Below are 22,687 nucleotides of genomic sequence, written 5' to 3' on the forward strand. Positions count from 1 at the left end.
TCTTTGCATTTCTTAGTCACTGCTATCTATATCCCCAGTGCCTAACATGGTGCCTGGTGGTCAACATGCGTTTGCTGAATAGCTGAATAGACTCAGACTTATTGCCAAATTACGTAACTTAAAAAAAAAAAGTACATACATCAAAATACTTATGGAAACAATGGTTAAACAGAGCATTCACCTTGGGTAGCTGCGTATATACCCCTAGCCCTCATCATGCTGCCTTTGCTGCAAACCTGTTGGGAACTCTTCTGCAAGAATTGTTTTCAGAGCCAGTTTATGAATTACATCATTGGTCTTTTTACTTCATAAGTCATATTGTGTTTCACCAAAAAGTTCACAGTGTAAAAAAGCCAAACCAAGCACAGAAAACATATGAGAATATATTTCAGGCTCTCAAGACAAGGCCTCAGAAGCTTAGATGACTAGTGACATCAACTGACGAAGATCACCTCTCGAGAATACGGACATGGACTGAAAAGGGTTAATGCTCACAAACATAGAGGTTCTGGAATTTGAAATTAAAAACACATTTTAGGCACAGATCAAATTATCGGGGGACAAAGAGGTAACTTCTTCTATTTCACTTCAGCTTATAACTCCAAACATGCCGCTGTAGGTGAGCTGCTGCCCAGACTGCATCCAAGATCGTTTAGCTGAGGACTTGCCCATTCTTCTAGTCACTTGGGATCTTCAGCCTGCCCATACTCCAGCCCACATGGCATTTGCACTCATCTTCTCCCACTGGTCCAGCCATACACCTTCTTCCTGAGTGCAGGTACTCTAAAGACTTTGTCTTAAAAAGTATCACTTCAAACAGCTAACAATTAAAGGAAAATCTTAAGAGGCAAAAGAAATGAAAGAACAGGGAAAATGACAGCAATATCCTCTGAGTTTCAGGACAGTAGCTTATTCATAGGTATTTTTAAATGTCATTGGGCAGAACAAAACACTGAGTTCCTATTTCTCAGAAATGCTTCCTCCCAGGATGCAACAAAGAGAGTCCCAGCCAGGACTATAAGACACTCTTTGCCCCAAGTATTCCAATACTATTAACCAGCCAAAGAGAAAGAGAATGGGCGCTGTCAGGCAACTCCACTGATCTCCCTTTCTGTAGCACGAAGGCCAACTGAGGACTGAAGATAATGAAAGGACTGGAAGGAAAGTAGACACACCAAAGATATGGTGTCAAGTGATATATGAGATGTGTTCATAAATGAATGAGTTATTCCAGAGCCATACAAACAAATCAATCTCTTTACTGGAGAGGCACACCTCTCGTCCTGTGTATTATTCAAATGTACTAACACATGAAAGATCACATCACCTTGTTTGTGGATACATTTAATATCCCTTACCCTTCCCATCTTTCAAAACATAATAGTATACAAAATATAAAATATCTTAAATATTTATAAAAATCGCAAGAAAAAAATAGAACGTATGAAAATATTTTTATCTGAGTTCTCCCTCATTGTTGAGAGGCAGCTTAGTTTGCCTTGAGTTCATAACTGTTGAGTGGGTAGGAGTATGCCCTGCCTAATACTATTCTGTCCCGGAGAAGTTTAAATAAAACATAGTAGTTGCAGAAGAGGATGAGAGCCATGGAAAGTGTGTGGTTCCACTTCTCCGACCGCAGCAAGGAATAGAGCTGGTAGAAGACGACACTGCCCTCGATAAGGATGAGCAGATTTAACAGCCTTAATGGACGATGAAATAGGAACTGTAAGGAAGTTGAAAAGCAAAACGTTATTTCCATAGAAAGGTAAAGACTGTAGTTATTCTCACATTTTTCTCCTAAAACAATTTCATATTTACAGGTTCCTGTGTGCAGTAACATATGGATCTGCTTACTGAACATCAATCAGGCTATTTCTTGCTGTAGAGACCCAAACCTTCTCCTTTTTGCTCAAGGAATAATGAAATAAATTTTATTTCAATGCCCTGAGATATGAGAAAGGATCCCACCCAAAAGAACTGCCTCTAAACATTTTTCTTAAAATTATATCTTGGCTATATATTTTATTTGAGATAATCGAAAGTACATTTATCTAAGACAGGGACTGGATAAATTGACTGAATGGAAAATATTTTATTTATTATTTTCTTTTTAAAAAGATTTTATTTATTTATTTGAGAGAGAGAGAGAATGAGAGAGAGCACGAGAGGGAAGAGGGTCAGAGGGAGAAGCAGACTCCCTACTGAGCAGGGAGCCCGGTGCGGGACTCGATCCCGGGACTCCAGGATCATGACCCGAGCTGAAGGCAGTCGCCTAACCAACTGAGCCACCCAGGCGCCCTGAATGGAAAATATTTTAGACTTCGCAAGTCAAGAGGCAAAAATTAAAGATATTATATAGGTACTTAAAGCCATTTAAAAGGAAGCATTTAAAAAAGTAAAAATCATTGTTAGTCTGTGGGCTGATCTAAGACATAAACACACTAGACATGTCTGGGGGGGAGGGGAAGTCTTACAAGTGGAAATATCAAAACACTAATTTCTTAATTTTCCCTTAAACCGTTCACCCACCATCATCACTGACTCAAATCCTCTACACCATGTATTTCTGCTGGGTTTTTTTCTGGATATTAAGAAGTAGGGTACACTGACAGGACAATGAGGAAGGAAGGAAAAATTCATCAGAATTAGAGTTTGGCTAAAAACAGGGCTGCTCACTGTTTTCATTCCACCAAATTCTTCACTCTAAGAGGCTAAATCCTGGTTTACTAATAAAAACATATTATGAATAGAAAGACAGAAGGTTGCAAACCGTGACAATGGTAGCATATCAGATCTAAATAAACTAATTTAGACCTCAAGGTTCAAATCTGAGAATAAAGCCAAATCATCATGACAGCTCCAAAAGGTAGCAAGATTCTTCGGGTCCTTCTTTGAGAGGAAGAAAATGTTTAACCTGGGTTATAGTATATGATACCCAGTAATATCATGTATAAAATTGGCTCAGAATTAATATTCCAAAAGGACTCAGGCAATGGGAGTTTCTGCGACAATTATAACATTTAAAATTAAATGTGCCAGTAAGCTATAAACTGAATGAGTAGAAAGGTGAGGAAAAGTTTTAACTTCTAACAGCTATAGGTAGTCGGCACATTTTAAATGAGTGTTCTCAAACTTCAGTGTGCCTAAGAATCATTTCAAATAGGTAAATGCTGCAAATTCCTGGAATCCTTCAGACATTCTGATTCAGCTGGGGTAGGGACCCTGAATTACTTTAAAGAGTGAGCCAGGTGATTTAAATGCAAGTGGCCCAAGGACCACTTGGACAAAACACTGATTTACCTGTTCGGTCATGCAAAATCAGTAATAAGTTAATTTTCTTAATCCTTATTCTTTGGATTTCACCTGATTCTTCAGCAATCCAACACACTAGCAAGGAAAATACTTATTTTTCAAGCAGAAAACTCCAATAAAACAGCTGGTTATTACAGGTTTCTTGAGGCGACTGCAAGGGCCAACAGAAGTCATTAACGGCCTATGGAATACACCTGACTGAATTAAATATTCTGTGTAGAAACCAAATGCTTATGTGGTTGTGACTTAAGTCAGCTCCTCCCTAGTTTCCCCATTCAAGGGCCTCTCACCTGCCCCATGCTCCTCCCAGCCCCCACCCTGTCCTCCCCTACCCACCCCCATTGTATTTACAAACATCCAGGCCTGATGTGAAACTCCCAGTATTTAACTGCAAGGCCCTTAGCAGCAAACACCTGCAGAACCAGAACGCCCATGTACCTTCACAGGGAACTGGGAGGGAGGCAGAATGAGATTCAAGTATCTCAAAAAAAGATCTCCAATTCTTTTTTAGACTATAATCTCCACTGAAAGGCAAGGCACTGCACTATGAACAGTCCCCTGCATGCACCTTCTTTTCCCCACTGCGACTGATCAGCTAGCCTTTCCCATATAAATACTTCTGCCTCCTAGAGTCAGAATTTCCAGAAAACTGAAAGATCAACAGAACATAATCCAAGGCATAAATTCAAATGGGACAGAAGCTGGGTTTAATGGATGTCTACTGCTTCTTCCTTTTTAACTTGTAAGCATTTTTCCTTTTAATCCAGGAAAAGGTAAAAGGCCAGAGATCATGGCATTTGTCTTACTTTCAAAAGGGAAGTCAAGGTACTTTAAGGAGGTGATACAAATGACAAATACCAAAAAAACAACAAAAAACACAAAAAAAAACCCAAACAAAAAATAAACCCAAACCCAATAAAAACAAACAAAACCATTACATTACTACTATACTAAATATCACTTAAGGATACATAAACACAACATAATAAGGATACCACTAAACCAAACTATTACAAATAAAAATTATAAGATGAAAAAGGGAAGTCTTAAATAACTGCCTACTTGTTTCAGGTAATACCAGACATGACAAATCCCAATAGGACTTTTAAGCTGTTGGAGCTGGGACAATGCTAGCTGGTACCTGATCTTCAAACTGCCTTTCTGAATATATTTCCAAAAGACAAGGGCCATTATTATAGTAATAGTAATAATTATTACAATGTGCCACACACTGTGCTAGGTGCTTACACACATAGTGGCCTCCTAACACTTAGCACTAAGTTTATGTTTGAAAATAAATAAGTGGTACTTGCATAAAAGCGGGCATGGGATACATCTGAAGGCACTGCCACGTTGTAAGGCCCCATGGCTCTATATAAGCATCTGCTGTGTCGCACCAGCACCCCTTGAGGCCATATTGTATTTTCTGACCAACTAAGGGAGAAAGAAATGCAATGTTAGCATATTGGCAATTACAGATAAGACAGTGTCTGGCAAGGCCAACTACATTTCTATGGAAGGGATTAAGTATTCAAGGCTTCATCTGCCTGAATTCTGAGAATACATTGTATAGTCAAACTGGAAAGAGTTAGGAAGGATTTGTTATCATAACTTCATTGCTATATAGTAGAGAGGCTGCAAAGTGATACAGTTAACTCAGTGTCAAAGGACTTATGAGGCTTTGGAGAATGAGCAGAAGTTAATGTGTAAGGCATCTATGAGCCAGAAAATCAAGCGTTAAGTAAGTGGACTGTCATCTCAATCCCAAGTGAGCAAAATCTACTGATGGAAATGCTAGAGAGAACAAACAAGAGAAAGTGGACTGTAGTGAGAGTAGTGGAGAAATGAACACACTGTCAAATCAGCATGACATCTACTGTAGACCTACATCCCAGAAAGCTATAGAAAATCAATCTATTTGTCACATACTTCAAATGCCTCATATATGCGTGAAGATATACAAAACACAGAGACACACAAGGTAATGACACACAGACTTTACTTTTTACCGCTTTCTTGGTTTATTTTTATAGAAGTTTCTCTAAGAAAAAGAAGTTATGGAAGAAGCTTCATTGTTTCCAGCACCAATGTAATGGAGTTGGGGTGGGGTTGGGGATCTTCAGGTTAAGCTTTTTAAAAAAATCTAAGTTAATTCATCTCTTCCTGATTTTGGAAAGGTTAGTTTCCTAGGGTAAGAACTGGGACATTTTAGGTATGTTAAAAAAAAAAAAAAAAAAAGGAAAAGAAAAAAGTCTAGCACCCTGAAGCTTTCCCAGTTCAGAAAATGTTCCGTCGGCCTTGCTCACACTTACCAGCATTAAAGTGATGATACACCTCATGGCCATGTGCCATCAAGGAGCCTGAAGATGTACAGTACTAGTACTGTGGATTGTATTTTCAATTTTTATTGAAATTTGTCCTTTGCCCACAGTCGGGTTTCTTTTCAGCCTGGCCCAATCTCTTTCAGTTCCTGGGCTTGAAGGCCTGTGCTAATCTGTATCAGACATCAAGGCAGATAATTGAAGGGAGGACTCTGAGGGGGAGAGGGGAAGGGCAAGTCCCCTCAATCTGTCCCACTTCATTAGGAAAGAATTTCTAGGTGATGAAATTTGTGAAATGTTCCAATTATAAAAGGGAGGAAGATGAAGATGGTCCAGGTCTGACAGGAAGGTATGGTGAAGGGCTCAGAAGTGAGAGAACAAAAGGGTTCTAAAGTTACCCATTTTGGATCACAGGGACCATGCAGAGAAATGACTGATAAGGGGACACAATGAGAGGAATACTCAGAGAGAACTCAATTAGGGACAGTTTTCATTTAAATATGGGAAAAGCAGGGAAACATTCACTAGCGAGTTTAGGAAAAAAGATAAAAAATGCAAGCAAGGAAAACTACTAGAACAAATTTGCATTTATTAGAAAGAAAAGATGAGAGAAGCAAATTCTAGCTGCCTGAGTGTAAGATGATTAGCTAGCAACTATTTAGCTGTGGCAATGAGGAGGAGAAGATGAATCTTACAGGCTTCCAAAGAGAATTAAAAATATATCATGACTCTGTGAATTTGGGCAAAGGGTTAAGACTGAAAGAAAACTCCAATATTACAGCTTGGGAAACAAATTACACACTCCAGGTGACCGGGCAGCTGACAGGTAGGAGGCATTTAAGGAGGGACTGGGGATGGTGGTGGGAATGAGTTAATGTCCCCTGTGTTCAGTTTAGAGTGATGACAAGCATCCACGTAGACAAAAAACTAAAAATTAAATGTTCAAAAGCCAAGAACAAGAATGACATACAAAGCAAATAAACATGATCAGCAGCATGTAGAAGGTGTTATATGGTTTTACCCTCTAGGCTACTCACATGTGCTGTGGAGCATTGCTGTAGGACCCATGTTCAAGCTTCTGCCACTTGCCCAGGTGAGCAGCTGATTTATGTAGCAAATCACAGTATTTGGATGGCAGCAGTTGTGTGGTGAGCATGACAAAAGCATTGATCCACACCATAATGAGGTGCTCACATGACCAGCGCATGTCATAGTACTGGGTACTCTGGAAAAGATCAGAAAAGGGAGAAATGATCTATGCACTGTTAAGCAAGAAGGTAGGGATGGGTGCGTGTACATATGCCCTGCAGACAGATGCCACACTGAGTCACACATGCATTGGTTGTCCTGCTGTCCGTGCAGAAAGTTCAAGAGCAGAGTCCTCCAAAATCCTTCAACCTGACTTTCTGGCTGTATGAATTAGGGTTGGGAGGGAGAGGCAATTATATTTTAAGTGCTTCCTTTCTAGAAGAGGTGAGTGCCCTCTGTAAATGACCACTCCGGCTGCAGATGTGCTTCTCAGTGGGTGAAGAAAGGGTACTAAAATGTCCCAAAAGATTTTGGGCTGAAGTGACATCCAGACCATTTTTCTTTTCTACTGAAGTAAATTGAAATTTAGATAAAGGTTAGATTAAATTCAAGGAAAGTCCTGATTAACCATGTTAAGATCAACTACAGTAGGCTGAACTGTATTAAAACCTCAATCCTCTTAAGCTACTACATACTGATTCTATTATAAACACAAATTTTATTTTTCCCAGAAACTGGAAAAAAAAAAAAACTTTAAAAAAGAGAAAAAAAAGAGGGGACCACCACGGGTGCATCACATATATGGAAATACCTATCCGCCAACCAGGAGCGGTATTAGTGCACTCCAGATGCAGCCGAACTCCACCATCCAGGCTGCCAAAGGGGAGACAGAGAAAAGGGGGATTAAATAAGAAATACCCAGTTTATGTCATTCACACACAAATTCAGGAAGCACATAAAAGGAACCACTTACCTTCACAAAACACAGGGGGAGAAATGCAACATAGTAGGCACTGAAGAGGGAGTTGAACAGAACTTCCTTGATTCTGTGGTTGAAATCCGCTTTTAGACATTCAACTTCATTGCGAATGAGGTCTGGAGATAGGGGGCAGCTGTGTGTGGGGATGGGCGTGGCATTATTAAACTGTTCTTTTAGAGACTCCAGCAATAAGGAGAGGAAGTCTTTGGATTTGGCCAAGCCACCCACAGTTGAGGCACTTTCTTCTACCGCCTGGTGCTGAACCACATAATTATAGTCTGTGAGAAGAAGATGAGCTCGACTATCTTGGTGGAAACAGCAGAGTGGAACATAAACACCAAACCTGTAGAAGACGGTAAATATGAAAATGAGACCACAGATGCCACCTAAGATCAAAGCTGATAACTATGTTAGTAAAATAGTCATGATTCACGAGAATGAACTTAAGAGAACAGGGACTCTGCTGACAGTAAATTCATTACTGGGGAAGTTCTTTAATTTCTTCACACAAAGGCAATATACATTCATTGTAGAATAGAAGACTACAGAAAATCACAATGACAAAATAGAAAACACCAAAAAATGATCACTTTTATAATTTTTACAACTGGGTGCACAGACTGCATACTTTTTTCTTTTTATGTTTAGCCTCATACAGTATAAACTGTTTTGTAACTTTGAGTGTGTGTTTATGTATGGGTATCTATTTTGAGCATTTTTTTCATGTCATTACATATTTTTTCTATAACAATTTTTAAAGATACTATAGTATTCTCATAGAGATGTACCATAATTGACTCATTTCTCTCTTGTTGGAAACTTAGGTGGTTTCTTACTTTGCATTACCATAAATATGAATGTATGGATAAGATCCTACATGATCTTTGTGTGCATCTGGTAATTTTCAAATGGTGCACCCTTCACTTCCAACTTCCCCTTCTCAGTGAGGGGCTCCCCTGCCTCCCCACTACATCACCCACCCCAGTCCTACAGGCCCTCTCAGTTCCCCCTGCCTGGTTATTTTTCTTCACAGATCTTACCACTCATATATTTTACATACTTTTCAGGTTTTTTATTTGGGTGGGAGTGTTTTGTTCTTCTTTTCTGGTCTATCTTCCCCCTCACTACAATATTAAGTTCTGTGTACCAGAGATTTGGGTCTACTTAATTCACTGCTATTTCCTTGATGTCTAAAATAGTGGCTGAAACATACTAGGCACTCAATAAATATTTGATGAATTAATGAAACAAATTCTAGAAGTACAATAAAAAAATTTCTAGAAGTAGAATAACTTGGTTAAAGGACTGGATATTTTTGAGACTTTTCATAACTTCTTACAGTCATTTCAACCTTGGTTCCTTAAAACTTTTTAAAAATACTTTCCCCAGTCCTCATTAAGTAATGTCCACATTGTGATTTACATATTGTAAATAAAATGGTCATTTCACTGGCATAAATTCAGATATGAAAAACAGCAATTACAAAGATATCCTATTTAGTTATGTATTTTATAAAAATATTAACAAATTCACCTATTCCTAGTTTTCTCTAGAGGGAGAAAGAATGAGCTTGTTACAAAGTAAGAGGATGGTTAGCAGCTCCATGATCCACCATGAATGTGCCCTGGAGTAGTAGTGTGGGAAGGAGTAAATGAAGAAGCAACCGGCAGAACTCACACATATGCAAAACTGTGAAGGCCAGAGAAACCTGTCAATATTGCTGGAAACACAAGCTGCACATATAGAGGTGAGACGAGAGGCTAGGGTGTGTGGCAGATTGCAAGGATGGCCCCATTTCTTAACCCTTCCTGTAGTCTTACTACACAGCCCTCATTCTGTGTGTGAAGTGACTCTGCCCTAGCCCCACAATGGGCTCAACAATGTGACCTGTTCTGGCCCATGGAATGTCAGCAAACACAATGTGATCAGAAGCTTAAAATGGGCTTGCACGCTGGGGCTTGCTTTCATTCCATTCGATCAATTTCGTGTGTCCATACCTAGCCTGCCAGAGCATGAGAGACACTTAGAGCAGAGCTGAGTTGTCCTGGTTACTTAAACTGACAGCTAGTCAATCCCACAAGGGTGACTGAACCCAGCTAAGATCAGGAGCGCTTCTTGACGTCCGGCTGACTCCAACGCATGCACAATAAATACACATTGTGGAATGCTACCATGGTTTTGCAGCTGTTTGTTACAGCATTATATGGCAATAGATAACTGATACAGGGTAGAATGAGAGAAACTAGAAAGGTAGCATCAAAGGCTTAGACTTTGGAGGGCTCTGTAAGGTAAAAGGGGGTAAAGGAAATGACTCATTAAAAAATTTTAAAGAGGGTTAGTGACATGATTCAACTTCCATTCTGAAAATCATTACAGCTACAATAAAAAATGGAAAGAAGGAGAGCAAGAATGGGTTACCAGAAGACCAGATGGAAGTTTAGAATGTAACAGCAGAGGTTACAGAGAGCAGTGGATAGATTCAAGATAAACATAAGAGCTACAACCATTAGTCACTGGACTAACCTAAACTGAGAAACTAGCTGAGAATCAAGTTAAAAAAAAAAAAAGGCAGTAAAGAGTCCCTTTTTTAACCTATGAATAAACAAGAAAATAAAGATGTAGTTATTGCCACTGTCTAGTATGTTAAACTTCTTATAATTATTTTTTAACTTAGGTGAAAGATTATTCAACTTTTAAAAAGTGAAGAAGGCAAATATATTTAAACATAAAATCTGTTTAAATTACATGCTTCTTTCATTGTTTTACAGGGGCGTGGGGAACCTTCAAAATTAAGTTTCTTTATATTCTACTGAAATGAACAAGTTTGCTACCCATTTTGACATGGTAATTCTTTTAAACCTGCCCAAAATATTGCTTGATATATCCATAATTAGCCTTTCAAATCAAATGCAGTTAAACCCAACTGATTAAACCAGCTATTGCTGAGAAATAGAATAATGAAATCATGTGAAGTTGAAGTAGGTGAAGTATTAGTCTAGACATACAGAAACAACTGATGTAAAATATATGCCTTGTAATAAATATGAATCATGGAAAATGTTTATAATATAGAGTTCATTTTGTAGGGAAAAGGGTAATACTAATGAACTGAGTTGATTGCCTTAAATAATTAAACAGTATAACTAGAAAAATAAATAAGTAAACAGTATAATTAGACCCACCGTAGGACAACCAATAGAAAGACTCTTCCTGCCATCCCTGCATAACCTCTAATTATGCCTTGATTTTATACTATGTAACTACCCATATAAATCCATGCTTACACTTCAGCACCATAAATGGTTATATAAAGCAATGATTCTCAAGCTTGAGTAAGCATCAGAATCATCTGGAGGGCCTGTTAAAAGACAAATTGCTGGGTCCTACCTTCTGGAGTTTCTGTTTCAGTAGGTTTGGGGTGGATCTGAGAATTTCTATTTCTAAAAAATTTCCAGGTGATGCTGATGCTGCTGTTCTGAGAACCACACTTTGAGAACTACTGATTACAGAGTAATGGTGCAGACAAGAACGCTGGAATCAAAAAGACCTGAGTCTTTCTAATTGACCACAGGAAAGGTTTTTAGTCTCTTAATCTGTCTTTACCTGTGGCAAGGCCTGCTAATTGTCTGCCAAGAGCCACTGTTCTCCTGCTCTTCCACTGCAATAGAATTTTTAGTTGAGATACAGCTGTTCTACTAAAGACAAATTTCCAACCTCCCTCATAGTCTATCCTGTTAGGGAAGGTGGAGCAAAAAAGAGAGCAGAAGCCTGGCTCCCAACACCTTGGAAGCTAGCTGCCACAGCTATCCAAGATGATTTACACACAGACTATACAGAAGAGAGAAATAAACTTCTAACTTTTTAAAGCCACTAGTACTTTGGAACTGTTATGTCAGACTAAATACACAGCCTCCTGGGTTATGGGATGATTTCATAAGGTGATGTTTATAAACATCTAGCCCAGCAGCTAGCACATAACAGCAATAAGTGGTAGTTATCTACTAACATCCAATGAAGAAAGTATTAGCCCAAGGTATACAAGTTAAACTATTCAGAAGAGTTTAAAAGCCAGTATGTATAATAAGATACAACTATACACTCATCACAATGGCTAGAATTTAAAAAACAGAAAACATCAAATGCTGATAAAAATGTGGAGCAACCAGAATGCTTATAGAATTGATGGGAGGTGGGCGCCTGGGTGGCTCAGTCGTTAAGTGTCTGCCTTCGGCTCAGGTCATGATCCCAGGGTCCTAGGATCGGGTCCCACATCAGGCTCCCTGTTCCGCGGGAAGCCTGCTTCTCCCTCTCCCACTCCCCCTGCTTGTGTTCCTGCTCTCGCTGTCTCTGTCAAATAAATAAATAAAATCTTTAAAAAAAAAAAGAATTTATGGGAGGATAAAATGATACTTCTTTGGGAAAAGGTCTGGTAGATTCTTATAAAACTAAACATATTCCTCCTACCTTATGGCTTAGCAAGGCTTCTCCTAGGTATTTCTTTGAAGAGAATGAAAACATTTCTTCACAAAAAAAGACTTGTATAAGAATGTGCCTAACGGTTTTATTTTTAGTTAATAGCCCCAAACTGGAAACAACCCAGATATTCAACAGGAGACTAAACAAACTATAGTATATTCATATAATGAAACGTTACAGACATATGTAACCACGTGGAGGATTCTCAAAAACAACATGCTGAATGAGAGAAGCCTTATACAAAAGTGTATATACCTTATAATTCCATTTATATGAAATTCTAGAACTGGTAAACTAATCTATGGTGGAAAAAAAATCAAAACAGTTGATTACCTCTGGGAAGTGGGGGGTGGGGTTTGATTGGAAAGAGGCATGAAGGAACCTCTGGAATAATGGTCATGTTCCACATTGGGATACAGGTTTGACTTACAGGTATATGCATTTATCAAGACTCAGCAAATGTATACCAGATTTGTGAATTTTATTTTATATAATGAATTTTACCTCAAAAGGAAAACTGTAAGCAAATATCAAACTCTAGTTATTGATACGCACATGCTGACGTATTTTGGAGGAAGTGAACTGAGGTCTGCAATTTAACTTTCAAATGTACCAAAAAAAGATGGACTGATGGATGGACAGAGGAATAGCTGGACAGTTATATGTCATGCAAATATAGTAAAATATTAATGAATGGAATCTAGGTGGGGTAACAGGTGCTTGCTGAAAAATTCTTTCAATCTCATGTTGTTTAAAATTTCCATAATAAAATGCTGGTCAAAAAAAGTACTTAAGTCCACAGGGCTTGAGTATGGGGTATTTCTGTTACGTGAACCCAAAGATCAAAGTAATCTGACCAAAAGACTAAGATTGATGAGCCAGCTCATTCAACTAACATTACCTATCATTTGTGCCAATATAGGCAGTACTTGGGCGCCTTATTTGATGAAGAGAGCCAATTAAAATATTCTCCACTGGTAGAATAGCCAGACCTCTCCAGTTTCTTGGGACAGTCCTGGTTTATCCCTATTGTCCCAATGTATCCTAGTGTAGAGAATAAATTATATGGTCACCCTACTCACTGATTTTTCCAATTTTCTGAGCTTTTGGCTTATATTTGAACAATTTCCTCTTTCTCACTTTTATAGGATTGTTTGCTTGACCCAATAATTTCTTTAAAAACTTACTGATAAAATGGTAAAACTGGAGTACTCACGGGTAGCCAAGGAAAAGGAGATTGAGCACTGAATGGCTTCGGAAGAGATTGACGAGGGTCCAACAAAGTACCCATCCACATAAAGTGAGTAGCACCAAGCGAGCTGATATCAGAACCATGTAGTGAATCATAGATGCTGCACCCGCCTTAGTGGCCTGAAAGTTTGGAAGCACCAAAAGGAACATTTTATAAATGGCCTTATTCAAAAGCAATGTGACTCAAGGAATTAAGATTTAGTGGAAATCTGCCCCCCCAATTAAAGGGGGGGGAGAAGAAAAACTGCCCGATCCCACCTTATCTTCATTTTTAAAGATTCAGACTTTTCCAGGCAATTTGTTGGTTCCTCCTTGTATTCTCATAGTGTCTCATACAGACGTCCCTTAAGTTCTTATGACATTGTCTAATTTGTTTACACTGGGGATTCTCAAAGTATGGTCCATGAACCACATTCATCAGGATTACTTGGGCTGCTTACTGAACTTGCAAATTCCTACTGCCTTTCCTTACCAAATATAGGGAACAAAACTAAGTCAAGGGACCTATATTTTAATAATCCACCAGATGATTTTTATGTACATAAAGATACTGAACCATTAATTTATCTGATTTCAGACTAAACTGTAGTAGTCTCAATAGTAGCAACAATGTTTTTTCCATTTTCCTTGGGATCCTCCTCCCAATCTATTTGCTGAATTAATGTTTAATGAATTACTGGAGCTTCAAAAAATAATCAGAGCTTCTCTGGCAAATCCCTAAATAAATAAAAGTTTCTCTTTTGACTTTTGCAAACAGAAATAATGGACAATCACTTCCACTTCTTTATATCACAGCTATTCAAATATTTTTCTTTAATCCCACATTTTAAAGACAGATTAAATATAGTAAGAAAGCATACTTGTCTAAATGTGAAGCTCTGCAATGTTATGTTCTTTCAGAATGAACTAGAAAGAGAATGAGCAAAACGCAGGGGAAAATGGCAGATTCCTACAACCTGAAAACAGCAGTGTCAGAATGTAGAAAGGGCAAAAAAAAAAATTATGTAGGGTCAACAGCAATGGGAGGGGATAAGGAGTTTTCAGGTCCTTCATGTATCCATTTCTTAATTTACCCAACATACTACATAGCATATATGACATATACGCAATATATAATACTTATACAGTGACTTATAAATGCGAAGAAGCAATTGAATTAATACTATAAGCCTCAAACCGTGGGGAAGGTTCAAACCGTTCTAACCGCAGGGCAAATAATTGTGTTATCACTCCCCTGATACATACCTCATGCCAATGTACCCTACATGTCAAAGCCTAAGGAAGGCATTTAAGTGGCTGGAATTACTCCATTGTCTCCATTTTCAAAATTAAAAAGGCTGCTCTGCCCAATGTCACCAGAGTAGCAGAGCTTGGACGTATTTATCATTTTTGTCTTATTCCAGAGCCCAAGCTCTTAACCACTATGCTAAGCATGGCAGATGCTATATCGGGTCCTTGGGACACAGTAGTAACCAAGACAAATTAAGAATTCTGTCTTTATGAGGCTGCCCAATTAAGAAAGACAAAAATTAAACTTATATTTACACAAATAATTATTTTTACAATCGTGGTAAGCGCTACAGGAAACGAGTGGGCTATAAGGGAAAGCAAATAACAAGAGACCCCAACCTAGGGAAGCCTTTCTGAGGAAGTAGTATTTTAGCTGGGATTAAAGAATAAGCAAAAATGAGCCAGGTAAGGAGTAGAAAAATATTCCTAATATTATGTTAACTGAGAAGTATAGTACATATGCACATAAAAATTTATATACCAAATATACCAAAATATGGCCCTTTCAATAATGAGGTTGTAATTTAAAATTTTTTTCTGCTTTATATTTTAGTGTTTTCCAATTTTTTTTTCCCAATAAAATGTACTACCTTCCTATTTAGAAAACCAGTTTCTTAAAAAGGGAGTTGCAAGGGGTGCCTGGGTGGTTCAGTGGGTTAAGTGACTGTCTTCGGCTCAGGTCATGATCCTGGAGTCCCGGGATCGAGTCCTGCATTGGTCTCCCTGCTCAGCAGGTTCTCTCTCTCTCTTATCCTCGCTCTCTCTTAATCTCTCTCTCTCTTATCCTCGCTCTCATGTTCTCTCTCTCTCTTATCCTCGCTCTCAAATACATAAATAAAATCTTTAAAAAATAATAATACTAAATTTAAAAATAAAAAGGGAGTTGCCTCAGGTTGGTAGAAGAATAGCTGAATTACTTTTTGGTCTTGCGGAGCAAGTCAAGAAGTAGAATTGGCCTGGAGGTGAATAAACAGTCTTATCTAGTTGGAGGTATTCCTTTCGAATAGTATTTAGCATTCTGAATTAATTACCTCCAGCCTCTCCTTAAAAATGATTGGTCTTTCTCAGGATATATAAGCAACTGCCCCTCCCCCCCCAAAAAGGCAAACATTTTAATGGAAGGAAGGAAAGATGATTTATGATGGGTCTTACCATCTAATTTAGCTTTTTTAGGAAGAGAATCCCCATACAGCTCTTATTTTTAATTTCTGAACAGGTAATATGTTCACCAATACTCAAGATACAAAATGTGCAATAGTGTTTGTTGTGAAATTTCCCTTCTTCTGGTCCTGTTACCAGCCACAACTAGGCAGCCTGTTATTAGTTTGTAGGTCCTTCTAGAGATAATTTATTCATACATAAGCAAATGTATTTTGTTCCTTCTACCCACCTATTTTAAACACTGTTATATACTTTGTTTTTTTTTTTTACTTAATATTTTAGTGGTCAGTGCATTTTCATCTTTTTAATGGCTGCATGCTATTCCATTATGTAGATATCCCGTAATTATTTAAACATTCTTTCATTCTTCCTCATGGACTTTAAGGTACAGATTTCAGTCTTTGACCAGAAACCTGTTTAAATTTAGCTTAAGTATTTTGTTCTCAGTAAGAATTACAGGTTTCTTTAGAAAACAGCTAACATACTTTTCAACTAAGGTCATGCAAAACTTGTTAAACTACTGTTAAGCCATTAGCAAAAGGAAGAAATGGAGTACATCAAGTTATAGCCCTTGGAGCTCCAAGGTAGAAACTCTAGTTATGAAGGATTTACACATTAGCTGGACATACTAATTTGGCATGTTCAAATACCATCTCTATGTAACTGAAGAGATGAAACGAAATCCTGCTTGTTTTCACATAGAAAAACATAATACTCCACTGAGTTCCTCTAAAGGAAGAATAGTGTAATATATCCAAAAGTAAGCACCTATTTTCATGACCTAAATAACAAACTTGGGAGAAATGTGTTTTCTGTTTGTTTTTTAAAGATTTTATTTATTTATCGTCAGAGAGAAAGAGAGAGCACAAGCAGAGGGAGAAGCAGGTACCCTGCTGAGTAAGGAACCCCTTGTGGGACATGCCAGGACCCTGGGATCATGACCTGAGCTGAAGGCAGATGCTTAATCGACTGAGACATCCAGGCATCCCCCTGGGAGAAAAGATTTTAGACAGACTTTCCCCTTGTGAAAAACAGGTGATCCTACTACCAGTGTTTTTCAGTTAACTTCAAATGGCTTTCAGGTTATGACTTAATACGTTCAATTACTCTGTGCTCACAAGAAATAAGGTTCCTGAAAATTAGGGCTTATAAAAAGACTTTTCATGCATGTTTTAGAAGGAAAAAAACTGACTCTCAGTTATCTCTGATTACAGTAACGATTTAAAATTATACACTGAATTATAAACTCCAATATAGGGAGGTAAGGTAATTATTAGCCACTTTAGCTAACATTTTTGTTTTTATTTTTATAATCATTTATAGGGCTTAAGATAATAAAATCCTCAGAGAACACATTTCCCTCCGCCAATGGAGTTTACAAATAGATTAAAGAATCTTACCAATGGCCAGTTCTAGTAACATTTAATTTTAAAAAGATCATATTAATGTCCCAAGTCTTTACCGTCCACTAAGATTCTAATCTTCAAGATTAGTCTTATACAAATTTGATGTCGTCATTTTAAAATTCCAAGTTTTAACAAACTCAAATGTCTCTTGCTAGTAACCCCACAAATGGTACCTAATATTAAGCAAATATTACCTGAAACAAAGTTTTAGATGCAACTCAGCATTTATATATAACTCTTCATATCAACAGTTACTTAAAATTCATTCTATTTTTACTATAACTATCAAAATTAGAAAAATTATACAAAAGAACTCGGAAGCCAGAAATAAGCTCCTATCAAACAAATGAGATTTCTAACAGTTCTCTTGGATTCCAGCACAATGAATTTTAAATCCATTGCAGGAAAACCTTTTAAAAAGAACTAGCACATGGGGGCACCTGGGTGGCTCAGTCGGTTAAGCATATGACTTGGGCTCAGGTCATGATCCCAGGGTCCTGGGACGGGCTGGCGTAGGGCTCCCCGCTCAGCGGGGAGTTGGCTCGCTTTTTGCCCCTCCCCCCCACTCGTGCTCTAATGAATAAAATCTTAAAAAAAAACTAGCATAACTCATATGGAAGTAGAGAAATTAATTTGTAATTGTTTTCAAATTATATTTGGGCAATTCACATACTCAGCTTGAACCCATTCTAGTAACTAACTCTAGCTACAAGTGATAAAATACAGTGAATGAGCTATTACCTCTGAGATAAGGGCCCACACCAGCCTCCTTGCAAGCATCACCGTGATGAATGCTGCCAGGTGGTAATCAATGAGATGGAAATTCTGTTAAGAAAAACAAATCACTGCATCAGAAAGAAATATGCATATGTAGCTGGAACTACTACATCAAGAGGTTTGCCCCCTCAGATCTTCCTTATATCACCTTATATGTACAGACCACAAGAATCTGAACGATCTTAGAGAGACTATCTACCTTCTACTTTCTACTACCTAATTCTACTCCTTTCATGAAAGATTGCTTTAACTTTTCAAATACTATTTTAAACTATCTGGAATGCACTCTCCTTTTTTTGAAAGTTTACTGTGTTGAAAGGAAAATAGAGCTTTGAGTTAAAAAGTGATAGCTGCAGAACTATGGCAAGAATAATTTATTTAAGGGGCGCCTGGGTGGCTCAGTCGGTTAAGTGTCTGCCTTTGGCTCAGGTCATGGTCCCAGGGTCCTGGGATCTAGCCCTGGGTCGGGTTGCCTGCTCAGCAGGGAGCCTGCTTTCCCTCTCCCCACCCTGCTTGTGCTCTCTCTCAAATAAATAAAAATCTTAAAAAAATAAGAGTAATTTACTTAAAATGCCATATTTATAATGAGTGTCAAATTCAATGGATCAGATGAACTCCCAGTGTTCAGGAGTTCCTATTTTTGGTCTCTCTATGCAAGCTTATGTTAATCTAATTGGGCATCTACTGACCTAAACTCCCTACTGGCTGACATGTCTATTACCTTCAATTTAGTCTTTCTTCTTAACTTGATTTAAAAACATGTCTTGGGTCCCTGGGTGGCTCAGTTAGTTAAGCCTCTGCCTTCCACTAAGGTCATGATCCCAGGGTCCTAGGATCCAGTTCTGCATCAGGGAGCCTGATCCCTCCTCCAGTGGGGAGCCTGCTTCTCCCTCTGCCCCTCCGCCTGGCTTGTGCTTGCGCTCTCTCTCTCTCTCTCACAAAAAATATAATCTTTAAAAAAAAAAAAAAAGTCTTATATTTGATCTTTTCTTCCTAAGAAATGATAGTATTACCTAGATGCTGCATATGGTTCCTTCTAATTCTAAGCCTATATAAATAATAAGCACAATGGAAAATCATTAGCAACAAACAAAATTGGTAGTCATTTTGATGGTCAAAAGGTCTGTAGGTTTCTAGAGTTCTCCTTCCAGACTCAAAAGCTGTATTTCTCAGTTTAGTCAGTAAATATGTACGGGGCATCCACAATGTGTGCCAAGTACTCTTCTCGATACTGAGGATACAGTGCTGAAGAATAACAGACAAGCTTCCTGTTCTCTTGGATCTTATTTTTTACCTCAGTGTGAGAGGGAAAGGGGATGGCAAGGATTACTAGTTGTCTCTTCCACCATCATAGTCAAATTTAACTGGACACTGACTCCTTGATAACTGGAGGTTCATTCCCTTGCCTCCCTTGCAAAAACTACTTGTAGCTAAGGGATGTGAGGGGAAATGACATGCCCTTAAAGGAAGGAGCTACCTTTCTCCTTTCCTCCTTCTTGCTGGCCAGATGTGCTGACAGGAGTTGGAGCAGCTATCTTGGACCATGGTTTGGAAGAAGCATGTGGGGGGTGGCAGAGCAATGGAAACAAAGAGCATACCACCTGCCTAACTCTTATTTAATAAGGAACTAAGGTTCTACTCTATTTTAGCCATCCTGTTACAGCAGCTAAAGCCGTATCTTTAATAAATTTAAGTGTAAAGTCAATGAAAAGCTGACAAGCAAAAGCATTTTAGCTAGTTACAACTGCTGGTAAGAAACAAAACAATGATAAACAGTAACTGGAAAGGCAGTTGCAGAGCCAATTTAAATTGCTGGTTACGAGGACATCTCTGAGATTGTGGCATTTGGGCTGAGAGCTGAATGACAACAAAGTAACACCCATGGCAAGATCTGAGGGCAGACAGCCCCAGGCAGAGAGAAAAGGATCACAAAGGCCCTTAGAACAGGAAAATATGTCTGGTGTGTCTGAAAATCAGCAAGAGGGCTGGAATGATGTAATGAGTAACAAAAGATTGAGTTTATAGATATTTTTTCCTAATGAGAAGTCATGGAACTGTTTCATGCAAAGGGTGCCAGGTTCTATTTTAAAACAATCACAGTGATTGCTGTGTGGAGAATATACTATAACAGGGCAAGATCAGTTAGGAAGTTACTGCTTTTAATGCAAGTAAGAAATGAAGATGGATTGAACAGGGTCAGTAGCAAGGGCGATGGAGTGGCCAGATTTGGCATACATTTTAAAGGTAGAGTAGCCAGAATGTCAAGAGAGTGCTTACCTCAGATCATTTCCTTTTCTCTTTCTCTGTTTTGGATTCTAGTGATATTTATCCCTTCTTAGCTTTGAGACCCCTTGTTCACCCCACTCTTCCAAAATAATGCAAGCAATTCACTAGACCCCCTACCTAATGTTTGAGGGTCTTATTTATGTATCACCAGTCAATCTCAGACATTTTTGTATCAAAAGATTTAATGCCTAACGTATCTTATTGTTAAGTAAATTTTGTTATACGCTAAATCACTGAAAACTAGTAATTTACTTATGATTAATTCTATAAACCAGAATATTTGATTAATCACTCTCCACTCCTGACTAATCTGAATAACATACTATGCTACTTCTAGCTTTTATGTTTCTTAGGGTTAAGACTCACTCAGCTAATTGCTTGATGGCTACAATAATACTTTATATATTCGGGGGTCCACATTTTCTTTTTGATAATTATTAAGATCTTGAAATGGAAAAAGAAAAACCTAATATATAAATCTGACAAATTTCTGAGTCAGACACACAAAATAGAAGAAAACTTAAAAGAGACAGACCACTAGTTGATATCTAAGTCCCTTCTAGAGCAACTCGGGCATGTAGCCATCTCCCATGTTCGAATACCTTCAGTGACAGGAAGTAACTAGGTCTCTGGCAGCCCATTCATCTTTGAACAGCTCACCAATTCAGGCCCCTTTCAGACTGATGGGCTGAAATCTTATTTGCTATTCCACAGATGTTACTCTTAGTTTCACAGTTAAACGCTAAGGTTTGTGTGAGCCAGGACCATATGTGGCAGATAAGTGAGCCAGGCGACAGGATAACCTGCTTCAAGTGTGCCTTCCTCTATTGCACAGACCGAAAAACTAAAAACTACATTTCCAGACTTTCTTGCAACTGAAGTTCTAGATTTGACTTAGTTTCTGCCAACCATAACCATTACATAAAACCTGAATTCAAACTGAAATGGGGAGAGGGGCAGGGTAAAAGGCACCCATGTTTGGTGGTATGAGTCAGAGCAAAGGAAGCATAATTCTGGGCTCAGCAGCTCTAGCAGCAGCTTCCTGATTATGACAGGAGCACTGGCTCCCTTTGTTGCAAAGCAATATTTGTAGGGGACTTTTAAAAGAACTCTTGTCAGAAATGGTTGACTGAGAGAAGAGCTCTTTGATTAGCCTGAAAATTCAACAACTGAGAAGTTTCCATGGAATGTCAAAGTGAAAACTGAATGATGAACTACCCAACAAGCCCTTATGGAGTAAATACAGAATAAATAATAGGAAGTAGAGCACAGCAGTGAGCGAGAGTACTCACTCTGTCACTACGTGATTTTGAGCCAGTTTTATAATCTCTAGGTTTCATATTTCTAATTTTTTGTGGGGTTTTTTTTTTTTTTGAGTAACACAAGCAGGAAAGTGTTAAACCGAAAAGTACAGTCTTGATATACGAGAGCAGGTGAGCTCAAGAGTGAGAGCTGCAACAAATCATTACAATTCATAAATAAAGAAACCGAAATTCTCTTTACTTGGTATTAAGTAGGTACATTGTCAATATGGAAAGAAAATTCTTAATAGTTAATTCCTGGAACAACCAAGTGATATATATTTTTTTAAATGTTTATTTCTTTCCCATATTATTTTGAAGATTTTGGTCCACATTTGATTCCTATGTTCATCAGGCCAAGGAAGTTTTCTAATCGTTGATAAGCCCCAAACACACACGTAAACTACCCAGCACAACAATCTTCTTTCTCCTAGAGCATATCTCCAATCCAAATCTGCCATTGCCAACCACTTACCTACCAAGTAACCTGAGTAGCCTTACTCGTTATTTTACACCCATCTATGGAGAACTTCTCTGCATCAAGATTATCTCTGCTCTCCTAAATAAATGGAAAGAGGGTGGAAGAAACCTACAATATACTTTAATGTACTTCAGCAAAGACAACTAGTCCTTGTCTCAATTTTATTTTTGTAACAGAGCCCAATTTTATTCCTGGTAACAATAAATCGTATGAAAGAATTATAGTTTCCAGTCTCCTTGTAGTTAGGAGTGGACATATGTAAATGTTATGTGAGCCTGGCCTATAACAAACTCTCCTATATACTTCCCTATGCTCTTTCCCCTTTCTAGCTGAAAGAGGTGGACCACAGCCAACTTGGAGGCCACGTCCTGGAAGACAGCAGAGTCTCCATCAGTCTAGGTTCCCTGTTGACCACATGGAAGCGTGCTACTCCTGCAAACCAAAACAACTGCCTCAGACTATTATGCGTTTGAAGCATTATACAATTTTGGGTTTATTTGTTACAGAAGCAACCATTATCCTAAGATAGTCATTAAAAGGGTAAATTTCCTGGAATTTAGTCATACAGGCACCTTAAGTCCAACAAATTTAATATAGTGCAAAGAAAGCTAGGCATC

General features: G+C 38.3%; 1 protein-coding gene across 1 annotated transcript in view; it reads right to left on the minus strand.

Annotated features, from left to right (window-relative positions):
- Nucleotides 1-369: 369 nt before the first annotated feature.
- TMEM39A (transmembrane protein 39A) overlaps nt 370-22,687 on the minus strand; it is a 30,809-nt gene continuing 8,491 nt past the window's right edge. The window contains exons 4-9 of the mRNA XM_025874609.2: nt 17,967-18,050; nt 13,334-13,488; nt 7,636-7,984; nt 6,671-6,858; nt 4,626-4,746; nt 370-1,723 (exon numbers count right to left, since the gene is read on the minus strand). Coding sequence (XP_025730394.1) covers nt 1,490-1,723; nt 4,626-4,746; nt 6,671-6,858; nt 7,636-7,984; nt 13,334-13,488; nt 17,967-18,050 — 1,131 coding nt within the window. The 3' untranslated portion in view covers nt 370-1,489. The remainder of the gene's footprint in view (nt 1,724-4,625; nt 4,747-6,670; nt 6,859-7,635; nt 7,985-13,333; nt 13,489-17,966; nt 18,051-22,687) is intronic.

The sequence above is a fragment of the Callorhinus ursinus genome, unplaced genomic scaffold, assembly GCF_003265705.2.
Source record: "Callorhinus ursinus isolate GAN/ISIS: 27379988/994484 unplaced genomic scaffold, GSC_fseal_2.0 scaffold1, whole genome shotgun sequence".
Lineage (NCBI taxonomy): Eukaryota > Metazoa > Chordata > Mammalia > Carnivora > Otariidae > Callorhinus > Callorhinus ursinus.